The sequence below is a fragment of the Equus asinus genome, chromosome 18 (genome assembly GCF_041296235.1).
Source record: "Equus asinus isolate D_3611 breed Donkey chromosome 18, EquAss-T2T_v2, whole genome shotgun sequence".
Taxonomy (NCBI): domain Eukaryota; kingdom Metazoa; phylum Chordata; class Mammalia; order Perissodactyla; family Equidae; genus Equus; species Equus asinus.
In genome coordinates, this window is record NC_091807.1 from 13,402,125 (window position 1) to 13,417,888 (window position 15,764).

At 37.4% G+C, this 15,764-nt stretch overlaps 1 protein-coding gene across 3 annotated transcripts in view; it reads right to left on the reverse strand.

The window, feature by feature from the left end:
• The window catches only part of SAMSN1 (SAM domain, SH3 domain and nuclear localization signals 1), a 133,145-nt gene that overhangs the window by 66,872 nt on the left and 50,509 nt on the right, over positions 1-15,764 (reverse strand). For 2 of the 3 annotated variants that reach the window (XM_070488708.1, XM_070488709.1), the window contains one exon: positions 15,123-15,475. The exons of the other annotated variant lie outside the window; for it this stretch is intronic. In XM_070488708.1, the coding sequence (XP_070344809.1) occupies positions 15,123-15,475 (353 nt within the window). The remainder of the gene's footprint in view (positions 1-15,122; positions 15,476-15,764) is intronic. 3 annotated transcript variants of the gene reach the window in all.

A 15,764-nucleotide genomic window follows, 5' to 3' on the forward strand; every position in this document is an offset into this window, starting at 1 on the left:
AAATAATTGAAATTGAGCTGAGGTAAGGGTGGGGAAAACAGAAGGGACACACCAGGGAGCATGCAAAGTTGAGAAGAAAAGCCAGTTTGTTTTCTGCATGTCATAGAGAAGTCCTCAAAGATGTATGGAAAATATCTGCAACTATTCATCCTCTATTGATAATCTTAACACAGTAGGAGCCATACTGAGAAGTTTAGAGATGGTATTAAAGTTTAAAAGCAAGTCAATGAGCTCAACAAATTGCTTCATTTACACCTGAATCTATAATTGCCACACTGGCTTTGAGAGGCAATTTTGTAAAATATGTATTTGTTTCTTTTTAACATTGGTTCTTGGGGTTCTTGGCCACCATCTATATGCCAGGTGGAGAGTTAAGCACGTTTGCATAAAATATCTCATACCATCTTAACAATAAGTCTGGGAGAAAGGCTGTATTTTTCCCACTACACAGAAGAAGCAACTGGGGATCAGACAGTAATGTGACTGCGTATGTCACAGATTCCAAATTTAAATTCAATATTCCTTCCTTTAAAGTCTAACGGCCTTCCCCTTATACCAGGCTGCATTAACTTTGAAACATTAGGAGGGTACAATGCCAGCCACACTAAAAATGCAAAAATGTCCTGTGGATACTAGAAGTTTAATAAATACTGGTGATTGGTTGATATATTTAACTTCAGAAGGCAAAGCCAATGTATTATTGTCTCCTTGCCAGTGGGGTGGGGAGCGGGGCATATGTCTAGACAATGGAAAGAACAGGGGCATATCATAGTTTACTCACTTCAAATTTCATATATGCATCTGACATTCTAATTAGTTCTGCTTTTGTCACTGGTAAAGACATAACCTCACCTTTCTAACAATTGCCCGGATACAAAGGCCAAGCTGTTGCTTTGGTTGACAACTCACTGGCAGTAACCACATTTGCACTGTGGTTCCTTTGGTTGAATTTAGATACAGTTGTATTTCAGTCAGGGGAGACTCTCTTTCACTTTCATCTGAACTGAATTAAAGCACAATAAATACAGCCACCAAATTTACTAATTGTGGTGAATCAGGATAGCCAAGGATTGCAGACTGTCAGGAAAAGCACATCACAAATGCTAAGTACTCAATTTCAAAAAACCTTTTCACATAAATATTTCAAAATCATCAATTTTGTTACCATTTCACATCAATGATGTTCATTTCCCACAACCTATTCTGACATGTAAAGGAACATTAAAAAAGAAAAACAACAAACTATTGCATCATATATGGCTACCACCATATAATGCCACTTAAAAATTACTGGTTTAGAATAAAGATAAAGGCAGAGGAAGGTTGGCCATGGAGAATCAAATGAAGCCTTTTTCGCGTATTTCTTTTTGAGTTATGTTAGAGTTATCTGACACAAAGAAACACAGACACACAAACACACACATATACCACCTCGAGATCCCTTTCAAACCCATCAGCTTGGTTCAAACATCTTAGGATTTAGACATCATGACCAAAAGCGATATTGGAAATGCTTACTAAAGTCAAGGGGCTGCAAATTAGCAAAACTGGACGTTTTCTTTGACCCTCTGACAGAAGGGATGACTTTTGCTCCTCAGTGATTGGACAGAATGCTCTGTCAGGGGCTTTAGGTCACACACAAGTGCTGGCAAAGAGCTCCATGGCTACTAGAACCGGAGAAGGCAATCCACTAAAACATCCATGCTAAGGAGGAGTTGGCAGAAGAGAAGGTTGAAAAATGGCAGCGTAGAAATAAAAGAGACACCCGTAAATTGGAGAAAGCTACACAAATGACTCAGGCAAATGATTTTTAATCCAGCTTGGATGTTGAGCTTGAAAGAACACAATAATGATCCTCTTAAGCAAATCAGATTCCATTTATGTAGTTACTAAAGAAAATAATGATTATGTTATAATCATAAGAACTATTTATATTCAAAAGCGTTTTGTAAAATCTGGAAGATATATGCTAAGTAGCCTGGCGGTTTGTCATACCCTTTGTCTGGGGATTTTTCTAGTCCGTGATTTATCAAAAGTCCCAAACACTCTGTGATGGGAGTTTTAACCAAGTCATTTTGGAAAGCACAAAACTACCTCTGGGAATTTATCAGCTGCATCCATTAGAGGCTCTGTACACTTTCATACAGGCTGATAATAAGGACCTTGAGTACTGAGAGTTCCCAAGGGCTGCACACTGTATTCTTTCACTGTGTTCTCAGCATGAGATCCCTAAGGTGACGTGACTATCTTACAGGAATGAGATTCAGAAGACTTTGACTGAAAATCCCAGCTTGGCCCTGAAACAGGGCTTAGGCAACTTCCTCAATCCTCAGAGCCCTATTGCCTCATTTGGAAATTGAATTATCTACTTCACAGGGTTGTTGTGCTTATTAGATTAAATAACTTGTGAAAGATATGTACATTTGAGAGGTTCTCAAAAAGGTGAAGACGAAATTTTAAAAATAAGGGAATAATGAATAGTTTTCTTCTATTCCGAGGTGATTCTTAAACTTTGGTGAGCATAAAAATATCACCTAAGGAACTTATCAAAGAATATTCATCCTAGAAATTCTGCTTCAGTACGTCTGGAGCAGGCAGACGTTAGTAACAAATGCTTTAAGTGATTCTGATGCAATTGGTTCATGGAGCCACACATTGAGAAATACAATTTTAGAACATAATATTTTAGCAAAATTGTGAAACAGAGATTGTTTTATTTGGAATCCTCAGCTGTGCTGTGATTCTTTCCGCCAATGTCATTTCTTTCCTTCAAACCTCAGGTTTCCAGGCCTCAGATTCTCATCTAGAATGAGCTCCCTAAGTTCCCCCCCTAAATAGAAGTTAATCAACCTTTCTCATCCAAGCAGCCTTGAATAAGTGTGCAATGGCAAGACAGCCAAGTTAAAAGAACACTATATATTGCCTCTTGCCTAATTACCTTAAAATTGGGTAATGAAATGTGTTCACCATTTTATCTCTTAAAATATAAGGCTCTGAGTTTGAGAATATTTTCATGCGAATCAAGTCCTACCCACAGATGACGGCTTAATATAATTCACAACTGCTATTTATTCCTTTTCAAAGATGATTCATGAATATTTATCCCTGGAAGGAGTCTTAGTAGTCATCTAGTCTTGTCCATTTACTTTACAGCTAAGGAAATGATTGCCTATACCATTCTGCCTGTCCTCCAATCCAGAATCTTTGCAAATGAAGAAGCTTCCCATCCAAGGGAAGGCAAATTGAGAGCCAATTCTACACTCAGAACAATTTCCCCACTGAACCAAGCTTTGCTATCCAGTGTCACAGGGGAATCCAGTGTCTTAAATGATGGTAATAATTCCTTCATATATATAGGATGCAGGACATTTGGGTTAACTTCCCTCAGAGTGTCTAACTCATAGGACAAGAAAGCATGATCATGGATGCATTCCACAAAGGAATACACTCCCCAACAGAACAAAATTACCCAGAACTCTTGTACTTCAAGTATTCAAAGTCTAGCATTAAAAAGCTGCTTTCTCTGAAAAGAGATCCTCTGCCACATGCCACAGTAAAATCCGAATGCTTTTTGGGGAATTGCTGCTTTGGGTTACTTCCGCATTTTCCTTCCTCCCTTCCTTCCCCATTTTCCACATGTACAGAAAAGTTAGAGCTGGTGATATTTTTAATCTTACTCATCTGCTGTTTTCATAGATTATTTTTGCACTTTTCAGAATGTGTTCTGTTAACTCAGGCCCATGCAGCTAGTAAAGCTCCCTGGAAGTCTTGCCACTAATTCTCCTGTTCAATCTTACGAAGGTTTGAAGGATATTGATTCTGCAAATGTGAAAAATTAACATCAAAAAATAGCACACATAAAATGGGAACTGGCCAAAGAAACCCTAAGAATATTGTTTTAACTGGAAGTTCTACCATTAACTGCTACAACTTACAGTATTCCTGTTATGGCTCTTTACGATATACTTATCACTGTGTGGGAAGAGTTTAATCCACTGCATACAGAGAGCAGTAGGAGCTCTCAGTGGCCTCAAAAGATGATGGCCTTTGCCACAAACAACTGATCTAAATTTCTGGCAGGTGGCAGGTCTAACTTTTTTTCTAAAAGGAAATAACCCTTCTCTAAAAGTCAAATTTGTTTTTAAAGCTGCGATGTCTTTAACCACTTATTTTTCCAATTTTTCAGTTGACACCTTGTCATGACTTATGGTGGGTTGCATCAATCATTCTGGGTTCTTACAGAAAATATTTTGTGGTGGTGACTATCACATGCAAGAAACTAAGTGCCCTTTGCGGGTGACTGCGCTGGTACCTCTGATTTCTTGCCAAATCATTCAGAATGCCACAAATCCATTAAATCTCTCCGCAGGGAGGAAAAAATTCCCGCATCCTAGAGAGAGAATTTATGAGTTCATTTTAATCACCACAAATGAAAGCCACCCTTAATATTCATTAGAGATTTTACGGTGGCAATATGCATTATCTATTCGTATGCCCCTCTGAAAGGCCAATTTCCCTTGAAACCTTGCATGGCTCCAAGCCACTCTTTGTAGAAACAATGGCCTATGTCCAAGTGGAATCAGGGGAGGCAAATGGATGACATTTCCTTATCCATTGGTAATGATTCCATTAAGCCACTACGGTGGCTATGAGCTTCTAAGGTTTAGAAATTAAAGGACAGATTTGGAATGTGCAGTCATGTCACTGTATCACTTTTCTGCTGTCATCTGTGACCATTTCTCCTAAAGTGAATGGAGCTTTTCAGTTTGCATCACAAAAGATGGCTTTCAAAACTGACATTTCTTTCATTTGGAGAAATGTATATTTGGGGGACATAAGTCTACGAGCCTAAGATCTTTTCATTAATCTCTTCTTTCTACCACCATAGCTCAAGTCACCAACATCTTGCGTCTATTTTTCTCTTTCAAACTATTCTTGTCACTGTATGGAGAGTGATCTTTTCAAAGTATAAACTTAACCACATATCTCACACCGTCAACAAACAAGAAACAAACAAGCCAAAAAATCTGAAAACCCTTCTTGCATAGCTTCCCATTGCTTTTAGGAGATGAACAACAAAACTAAGCATAATTTAAGAGGCCATAACCAGTCTGATTCCTTCCTCAGATTTACCTTGTACCACATCTCCTTGCTTTCTCTCCCAGCCATTCTGACCATTCTCTCATTCTCCCTAGTTTTAGCTAGTTAGCTCCTGCTTTCTTGGTCAGCTTTGAGCCCAATCATCATTACCCCTGAAAGTGTTTCCTGACTCCTTGACTAGATCAAATCTGCCTATTATAGGCCTTCATAGAACCATGTAGTTCTCACAGTTCTTATCAAAGTCATCATTTCATGTTTATTTGTGTGATTATTTCTATTTTTGTGTCTGATTGGACTATGAGGTTCAATGTGTCTGTTTCTGCTCAATATTTTATCCTCCTTATCTGGCACAATGTAAATGCTCCAAAACAAATGTTGAGTGAATGAATAAAGGAGTTCCTGAATTTAATCCACTTTGTGCCCTGGCTAAAAATCCTTTTCTAGGGGGGAGACTCCGTCCGCTTCAGTTTGGGTTGGGCTCAAGGTGAGCTGTAATAAAGCCACATTTCTAATCTAATTATTCATCAGTATGGTTGTATTTAATAGCTGGGAAACATGAGATGTGTAAAAATCTTACATTGAATATTCATAAGGGTTTTTAGAGTGAATTCAACCACTTGCTTTACAACTTCCCAGGAAGGAGAGGGAACATGAATTTCTTTCCTTCATTTTTCATTGTCTTCTGAAAAAGATATGTTATATCTGAGAGTTACATTCCGACTCCGAAATAAAATATCACAAAGTGCATATGTGAAATGGCTATGATAAAATATATGAAAGGAGTTCTAAAAAGCTACAATCATCTTACATGTGTATGACTGCTAATATGGTGATAATTTGGGAGGCCAGAAAAGGGCAATGGTGAGCCCTGCACATGCGCCCCTAGCCCCTCTTTCTTTTTGTCTGCATGCCTCAGAGATTCACAAACATGAGATATTAGAGCACCTCCAGGAAGGTAAAAGCAATCCCATCCTATCCTCACTGTAAACATTTGAACTGGGCAGTTCTAGCTTTCGTATCTCCAGGGAAAAAAATTTGACAAACTACATAAAAATGCATATTTAATACAATTTAATACAATATTAATACAATATTACCTCATATGATATGAAATTGCTGAGAACTGTTGATAGGGAGACCCTAATGCCAAGTATATGTCTTAGTCATCGTTGTGGTCCCACAGCCCACGGCAATACCTGATGTATTGTAGACACTATTCTGTTGTTCACTGAATGAAAGATAAACAATATAAATGCACACTCATAAATTGTAATTAAATAGCAATAATTGCCACTGAAAATACTAGTGCTTGTTCATTAAGTTCCAATTGGGCATCAGTTTAAACACTTTACATCCAATTCTCACAAGAACTCCACAATGGAATCTTCATTATGTCCATTTGATAGATAAGAAACCGAAACTCAGAGAAATCAAGGAACTTAACAGTCACACAGATGGCAAGCAGCGAGGGTACAATTCAAGGCCAGGCTTACTTGGCTCCAACACCCATAGAGTTCCCACCACGTACTGCTCCTCTTCACCACCTTTCTGCTGAAAAGTTTGAAGACAACTTCGTGATAGGAAAAGCCTGCTGGACTAAGAGTGAGGAGGTTTATGTTCAGTACCATCTCTGCATCATCTGCTGTGGGACCTCAGGCAATTCATTTAATCTTCATGTGCCTCAATTTCTCCATCTATAAAATACCAATAATGTTTTGCCTAATTCATAGTGCTAGTATAAGATAAAATGTCAGAAAACTTATATGGCTGGTCCAAGGCAGGGACTCTATTTATTAACCAATTAAGTCCCTACCTTGAACCAGCACTTTCACATGCATCATTTCATCTTACACTGCAAGTTAGGATGTCTTCATTTTTACAGCTGTGAAAAGTACAGATAAGTTACTAGCCTAGTCTCAAAAGTTATGAAGCCATGATGTTGGTAGGAAAACTCTGAACTCTTATAGATTTGGACTTAAAATCCAGCTCACCACCTATTATTACATTGCATATATTATTTCACCTCTTTGAGCTTCAGATTTTTATCATTAAAATGGTGATAATAATACCACTTTACTGAATCATGACACAAAGATAGCATATATAAAAGCACCTGCGATATAATCAAGCGCTAAGTCAAAGGAGGCCATGATTATCATTATATTGACTCCATGTCGGTATAATGTCTGCAAGGTCAGAATAAGATCTCAGAGGCACGAACCACTCCAGGTGACACCTTCTGTGTGTGTGTGGTGGGTGATGGTGTTGAAAGAGGATGTCTTACTCTAACCCAGCACTCTTTGCACTGCATAGCCCCTGCTCTTCTGCTTTCCTCTACAATCTTAAACTTCACCCACCGACGTTTTGAAGCAGAATTTAGTCCTCCGAAATGGCATTCCAAAGGATTTTTTTAAATAGTTCTTTTTGAGTGGCAGGAGCCTTTTTAGCTCCTGAGAATGGAAATGTAGATATTTTGTCCATGAAGAAGTTTTCATGGCTGGGACAACCGGGCTGTATCCCAAGTGAGGACTGTGTTCATCTATATAGTTGCTGGTTCAGAACAGGAGGCAGAGAGGAAGTAGCCGGGACAGAGGAAATGCAGTGGTCAGGAAAAAAAAAAACAACAAAATCTAAAATAGCTTATGTAAAGAAAAAAATGACAGAAATAAGGTTACCAATGGTCATCTGAAGAGTGAGAAAAGAGCTGCTTTGAAAAAACTGAAAGCAAATCTTTATGTACTAACCTCTTTCTGCACATAGAATTTATCTTCCTCAGTGTGCCCCCATGGCCCAACGTATTGAAGGTAAAAGAGCCTCAAAAACCATTGATAGCTCTCCCTCATTCTAAAGATGAGGAAGCAGAAGACCGTGGAGATTAAGCTGCCTGACCTAAAGAGACGCTAGTAAGTGACAGAGTTGGGCTGACGCCTGACTCTCCCAGCTCTGCCCTGTGCTCCTTTGATGAACAACACAGCCTCCACACATCATGCTACACACTCAAAATATGGCTCTGTCTTTAGCTTGCTGGGCAATATTTCACTTATGAGCTTGTTTCTCTGCCACGAAAGAAAATCTACCAACACTTGGTGTATTTTCCAAGGCTCGTTATTGAAATGTTCTAACATTCAGGCCTTGCTCTTCCCAGAGCTCAGTGTCCAGCTGTGGTGATTTACTTTATTCTGTTGAACCACTTGAAAGAATCAGGCTCTAAGCAAGGAGGAGCTTTAGATCTTTCATAGTCAATGAGCCTAATTAGGTCCCCTTCAGACTGACGTTCACTGTCTTCCTTCTTCCATTTGAGGATCTAATGAAGCAAATTTCAACTTGTCTGTGGAAGCCAAAATGCAATTATAATCGATTCTCGTGGATCTTATTTCATTATCATCAGAACTATTCTAAATGATATATATTAGAAAGATTTTACTGCAGGGAGTACCGAGTCAACTTTTTCCTTATTTGAGTAAACAAGCACTTGAGTAAACAAGCGCAGAGAAAAACAAACAAAAACAGAGGGAACAGGGCAAAACCCTTAGGACAATTCATGAAGGAGAGAGAGTCTTGGTTTCTGTACCAGTTCTAGAACTAGACCACAGGTCTATTATTTTTACTGATATGCATGAGGTTTTTGTACTTGGGAAAAGTCAAACATCAACACAATTAATTAGACTGGCTTGTCTTCTACACTACTCCGCTTCCAAAGTCTAATTTAATAATATCTCTAGTTATCCTGACCTTCTAGAATAATACTTCACACTTACAGAGCAATTACATTCTTATTTTATCTTTATTTTTATTACACAAGATTTTATTAGAAAAGACACTTAAACATCTTTTACACATTTACAACTTATTTTGCTTAAACTCAACCTAAATAGCTTCCATAAATCTATCTTATACTATTATAATATCTCATAATTTAAGTGTTTCTTCTACAAGCTCTTTTTTCCTAAATGTAAAATGTGTTTGCACATCTGGCCAGATCTTTTTCAGGATTATTTTCTGTACAAGTACTGCAATGTGTTTGCCATCGTAGTGAAGTTTTATACCAAGAATTGTGATTATTTATTCTTCCCTTTTCCCTCTTGCTTTCAATAAGACCCCATAAACTCTCATAAATGTGAAATGGTAGATTGTTCATACCTCTCCCCCCACATACCTCTGTGCTCCCACATTCATAGACTAAGTCACTCAGGAAACACTTGACATGAATTTGCTAACAAGTGAATTAATGGATGAATGAATAAATAAGTTGTTGCAGCATCTCCTGTTTTTCATATTCTTCTTGGGTAAATATCAATTGTCCTTCCATAAAACATTACACTGGCTATAATTTAAAACTTTTCATGTAAAATATTCATAATTAATTATTCTTGTTCATTTAGGCTCTTAAAAGTAGTTTTAGAATCTTGATTCTCAAGTTTATTAATTTCAGTGCAGAGTGTAGTAAGTATAGATATCTTTTGGTATTTTTGTTATCACATTTTCCTATTTCCTTTTGAATTTATCAGTCTAGATTATCATTTACTCTGACTTCCTTTTCATAAGTTGCCCAAATCTATTCACTGAACTTTTTCTCTTTCGATACTATCACAATTCCAGTGTAAGCAGATGAAAATTTAAAGCTGTTCTAACAAATGGTTTTTGCTGTCAGAGTTGAACACAAAGATGTTAAACTAGAGGAAATTCTGCACTGATGGTTCATGGCATGCCTTCCTCTGGGTAGATATGTGAGCAGTCTTCTTAGCATGTCTTATTCACTGCACCAAAAAAATACCCCCATCAATGGGACCACAAAGCCTTTTTTGTAGGAGTCTCAAATCACTAATGTACAAAGAAAATGATAATAGAATCCAGGAAATTAATTTTGCTGTTTTTCCTAACCATGTGCCTCCTCCTTCTCTTTTTACTGGTCCTCTCAATCCTCATTCCTTTTCATACATACATTTTTTTTCTTTAAAGTGTATTCATGGATTGTTACTTATCCATCTACACTCTTAAACTTCTATACTATTCATCAAATAGGTAGAGAAGAAAAGAAGGCCAAAATGAGCAAATAGTCTAAACACAGCTATGAAGATGGGAGAAGAATCACTGTATTTGGCAAAAGGTTGGTATCACTTTGCCTGTAGCTGAGTGTGTGTGTGAAAGAGACGTGTGGGGATCTAGTTAAAAGGTAGATTAGGTCAAGAGGTCTGCATTTGACCCTGTGGGTGTCGGGGACACATTTAAAGTTTTATGAAAGGAGCAATAACATTATTAGGATTGAGCTCCAGAATCATTAATCAGGTAGCATTTATCAGGTAGATCAGCAAAGCAATCTAGTGGATTAATCTGATAATGATGTATAATGTTGACTGATGGAGGGAGCCTAAGGTCAGACATTGGGAGAGGTTGCCATGGTTGAGAACAGAGACAAAGAAGAAGACAGACACAAATAGCTTACCCTGCTTTTCATCTCTCCCCCATAGATCAGTAGTTTTCTTGGGCAGTATTAAAACTTTCATACCACTTAGCAGTGGGGCTATACGTCCCAAGAGAATTTTCCCATGTCAATAATTAGAACATCCACTACTCCCCATTTGAATTGAAGATTAATTGTAAAATCTTTTGTTCCTCTATTTCTTGGTTAGCATTAGCACACATCCTGTTCCTCTCACTAAAACAGTTCCGTAAAGAGATTTTCCATTATCCACACTTTCTCTTTTGGCATAATTTTGATGGGTTCATGTAATACTCCAGCAAGACCTTCAATTTCCACTCTTCTCATCCTCTTCTTAGACTTTAAGATGCTTTAAGTAGAGCTTAGCTTATTTTCTCACCTTGAGATTCTGTATATAAACTTTACTCTTTCTCTGCTTATGATGTTATTTGGTTTTGTCATTATTAGCATTTTTTTAACCTACACTGCACTGAATTCTTCTGTACTTGAGTCTGGTTTTGCTCTTTCAGGCCTTTGATTTTCCTTTTTCCTGAAAGAGCTTTTATTAACACTTTTTAAACATATCACGCAATTTTTATAAGACAGATTTCAAAATATTTTAGACATTTGGAGGGAGAAATGGATATTTGCTCCGCTTTTTCAGGTCAAGATTACTGTCATGTATTAATATTATAAAAATAATTTGTTTATCCTTCCTATACATCTGAAAAATTCTTCCAGATTTTGAAAAATATGTTTGCTCTTATTATAATATTATATTAAAGGGTGGCCGCACCTCCTTTGCAACACAAGCTTTACTCTTTCTTGCCCTTATTTCCAACCAAGCCAATGGTTCACTTTCCTCTTTTTGTTAAGGTGTTTCAAGCTCTTAGCATGCAGAGCTTCATAAGGACCCTTCAATCACTCTTCTTGTAAACTGATTTTAAACACTTGGCTTCAAATATTATTTTTGGTTACCTCACTATTACCTTTCTTAAGATGCATCTGAAATCCCCTCTCAACACCACTCATCTTGGATATTAGAAAAGACCCAGTCCCTTAAGTAGTTCTTCCTTTCACATTTCTCTTGTGGAGTATACACTTTCATACATCTGATCTCTTACCTTTTTCAACTTCTATCAATTCCATAATCACATATCTTTCCTCACTCCCCAGATCCCATAGAACTTACAAACAACTAGACTGCATGTTAAATATCTGCGTGCGTCTCGTTCTCCTCCTGTTGACTTCTATGAAGAGCCCTTCACGAATAATACATTTCCCTGTCTGAGTTCAGTTTGTTTACAGTATCTCAACTGAATAAAATTTTGCTTCTTTCTGATCCTAGCATGAGCCTCTAGATTCTTTGATTTTTGGTATAAATATTGCCTAATATTGACTGAGTACTGATACCATTTCTTTAATCTTCCCAATGACTCTGCTTGGTAGATATCAATACCTTGTCTTACAAATGGGACATTTTCAGTAGGTACAAAGGCATTCAGAGGAAAGGGGATGAATAGGGTCTGAAACCAATGTGCAGAATTGGAATTAGTGGATTAAAGACAGTCAAGAGTTTGTTCAAGCTCATTCTGCTGGTGACCTCTGAGCTAGCACTAAACCCAGCTCTATCAGAACCAGCCTTGAGAGTGCAAGCTACAGTGGGCTTAGCAGGGAGTCATAGCCGGGCAAATGAGGACTTTCTGGAAGATAAGTCAGTTTCAGGCCACCTCAAAACTCTGATTTGATAATGGGATCAAAGACACTGGAATCTGCTATTGCTGAAATTTCTAAAGTCAAGGAGAAACTAGTGTCTTTGTGAATTGGTTTCATTTCCCCTGAAATGTGGACTTTAGGCCCAGCTCCAGCATATCTGCATACACTGATAGACTTTAAAAAATGCAGTCACACTTTTACCCTTTAAAATTGCAAAAGGTCACCTCTGACCACCTGTCATTGATAGTAAGTAACACTCATTTCAGAAGCACATCTTTTCCCTCAACACTATCTGCCTTCTTTACCTTCTATAGAATGAAAGTTAAAGTATAACCCAAATAATAACCCTGCAATTACTACAGAAAAAATACCAGCTATGCTAAAATGAAACTGGATATTTTTCACTTGTTATTACTATAGAATATATGTGTAGAATATAAAAATAATAATTTGCACTCATCCAACTTCTTTCACTCTATGTCTCAAATCCCTGAGTGAAAGTGGTCTCATTAAGTGGACCAAACCAATTTAACTCTGACATGTTCTTGAACCCTCTCTCGAAATCCACTGAGGTTTTCCCATCACTAATGCTGAACATTATCATCTAAAATTCTGGGCATTCTGCAGTTATGTTTGACCTTCTGCAGAAAAAACTCACTTACTTAATCATTTAGTTATGTACTAAAATAGACAAAACTACATAAGTAAAACTACATAAGTAAAAAAGAAAAACATTACTGTCGTATATATACCTAAAACTACACACACATTCACAAACACTCACATACACACAATAACTGAGTTTATGTATAAATGGAATCTCCTAAGAACCATTAGAAGAATGAGAAGAAATGTTTTATTTAGATCAATGGAAACAACGTCCACTGATTTCTAAAACTCCATTCAATTAGTCAGCAAATGTTACTCAAATATTTATTTTGTGCCCATAACATTTTAGGGGCTATAGAAGATACAAAGATAAATTACTTTTAGCAAATGAACAAATGCCCCACTAATTTCACTACAGGGTGGAATACAGGATGCTCCATGAAGACAGGGGCAGTGTAGACACTGCTTAGCTCTGTATCCTCAGGGTCTAATATTGTGAGTGGCACACAGTAGATGCCAATATGTGTTTGATGAACTTATAATGAAAGAATAATGCCCTTAAGTGATCTAGAAGTTCTTCTATCTGGCATGACCCAGGAAGGTTTTCTAGAGGACAAAGTATTTGATCTGAGTCCTAAGGGATGGGGTAAGTTTTAAAGGAGAGAATAACATACTAGGCACGTAAACACAAAGATGGAGAGGGAGGAAAGTGCAAGACAGTTATTAAGAATAGCAAATCTTTCAGTTTGGCAGTCCGGCATAGGAAACCTGTAAGGAAGAAGCAGTAGACAAAGCTGAAATGTTAGATTGAGGCCAGTGAGCTGAAATCCAGAAATGCCAAGTTAAGGAGTCCAGATTAAATTCTGAAAGGAAGCTCTGAATATTTGTGTTTGGATTCTTATATACCAGCTTTGCCACTTGCCAAGTAGTCATCATTCTTGATCTTGATCCTGAAGCTGTCAGGGAGAGTCTTCAGAAGTAGTTTCTAATTATATTACCAGCTGCTCTCTAAGAAACTGCTCCAAGAAGAAGCCTGAAAAATGCAGCAACCCCAGAAGAGAAGATGAAGACTAAGGAAGCGGGAAAGACATTCTTAAAAATAATTACTGTTGAACAGGTTCATCAGTTCCAAGTCTGCTACTAGACACCTGTACTACTTCATGTGGTACTTTGAACACAGATTACCTGAGCTCTAGTCTTCAAAGACCCAACTTAATATACAAATCTCAAAAGGTGAAAAGGACTCCAAGAGAGAAGAAGCCTCTTCAGAGATCTCTAATGCAGCATGAAATACAGCCTGTGTCTAATGAGAGACTGATTCTTAGACCAAAATGGTATAGAGTAGGGTTCCTGGATACAAGAGTTGTTCCATTCATTCACTACAAACCCAAACACACGAACTGTAGAGAAATAAAGGCACAACACACGCCTTAAGTAACTTACAATCAAGATGAAAAGAATAGTTCCTCAAGTCCTAGAATATTTGTGTTATTTAATTTTAGTTTCTCAATTACTTCATGAGTTTAATATTACTATTTCCATTTTACAATTGAGAAATTAAGATTAAAAGGTTTCAGTAGTTTGCCCAAGCTAAACCAGTAGCAGAGCTTGGATCTAAACCCAAATTTGTCTAACTTCAGAGTCCATACTCTCTCTTGCACCAGTACAGCCTTAGGGCCTAGCTTAGTATATGGGAAGCAACATAAAGTATAAGCTAAAAACAGGATCCCTAGCAGAAGACTGTGTAGGTTCTAGATCTTGGCTTCACTTCTTTTCCACTAAATTTTTTGTGCCTTATTTTTCTCAATTATAAAACAAGGGGGAATTAGTATTAGACTAACACTCCCTACCTTATAGGGTTGTTGTCAGATTTAAATGAAATAACACATCTAAAGTCCTTAGGAGAATGGCAGGCCTAGAGAAAATGCTCACTTAAATTAGCTATGATGTGTTACTGAAACTTCATGGCAACAGCAATCATTTAGTCACTTCAATGCACATTTTCTTGATCTGAATCAACATCCAAAGTCATCCTTCAATTAAAAGGAAATCCCTGGAAAATATTACGCAGTAGTTTATTTGAACACTAAGGAATATATGCAATAGCAACACGATAGCAGAAGTCACAAGAGCTGCACTGCTTTTTAGAAAGACTCCTCTAGCTCTGGTAACTTTCTGACTGATAAATTTGACTGCTTAGCTCTTTTGTTATCTGCTTATTTCCTGCCAGTACAAATACTCAGATAAGACGATACATTTCCGTAGTTTACAAACTTACCCACGAATGTGGGAGATCCATATCTGTACCAGAAGACTTGAGACGTGGGTGGTGAGTGCAGCGGAAACAGTTGTCCCAGGGGGCAACTTGGGCAATTTGGAAATCAACACATGTCCAGAGCGGGTTTTCTGGAAAAGGCTTCCAGCTGTTCCACATCGGAATTTCACCTTCATTATAGGATAACATTTCTGCCAAGCTGCATCCAGCTGAAGTGCTAGATCTAACCAGTGATGCAGAAATAGAATCTAATCTAATCTCCACTTCTTCCTTCCTCCTTGTGCCAACATTATTAACTTTCCTTTCTTGAGATTTGGCTAATTTCATACAGGAAATCAATGTTTCATCTTCATCTTCTGAAAGATGAAGAAAAATAAGTTAAGAAGTAAGTGTCTAATAGTTTGGCACATATAGAAATTAAATTATACTTCCCTTTATATAACAGAAATGAATGAACACCACAGGATAAACCAAGAAGTGATTTAACTTCACAAAATAATTTACAATTGCATTTCTTTAAAGACTCTTTTCTATATTAAATGATTTGTTTTATAAAAACAGATTTACGCCAAATTTTTTGAAGACATATAGAGATATATAACGATTAAAGTCAGTTTGACTGGAATAACTGGAAGCCACGTGCAA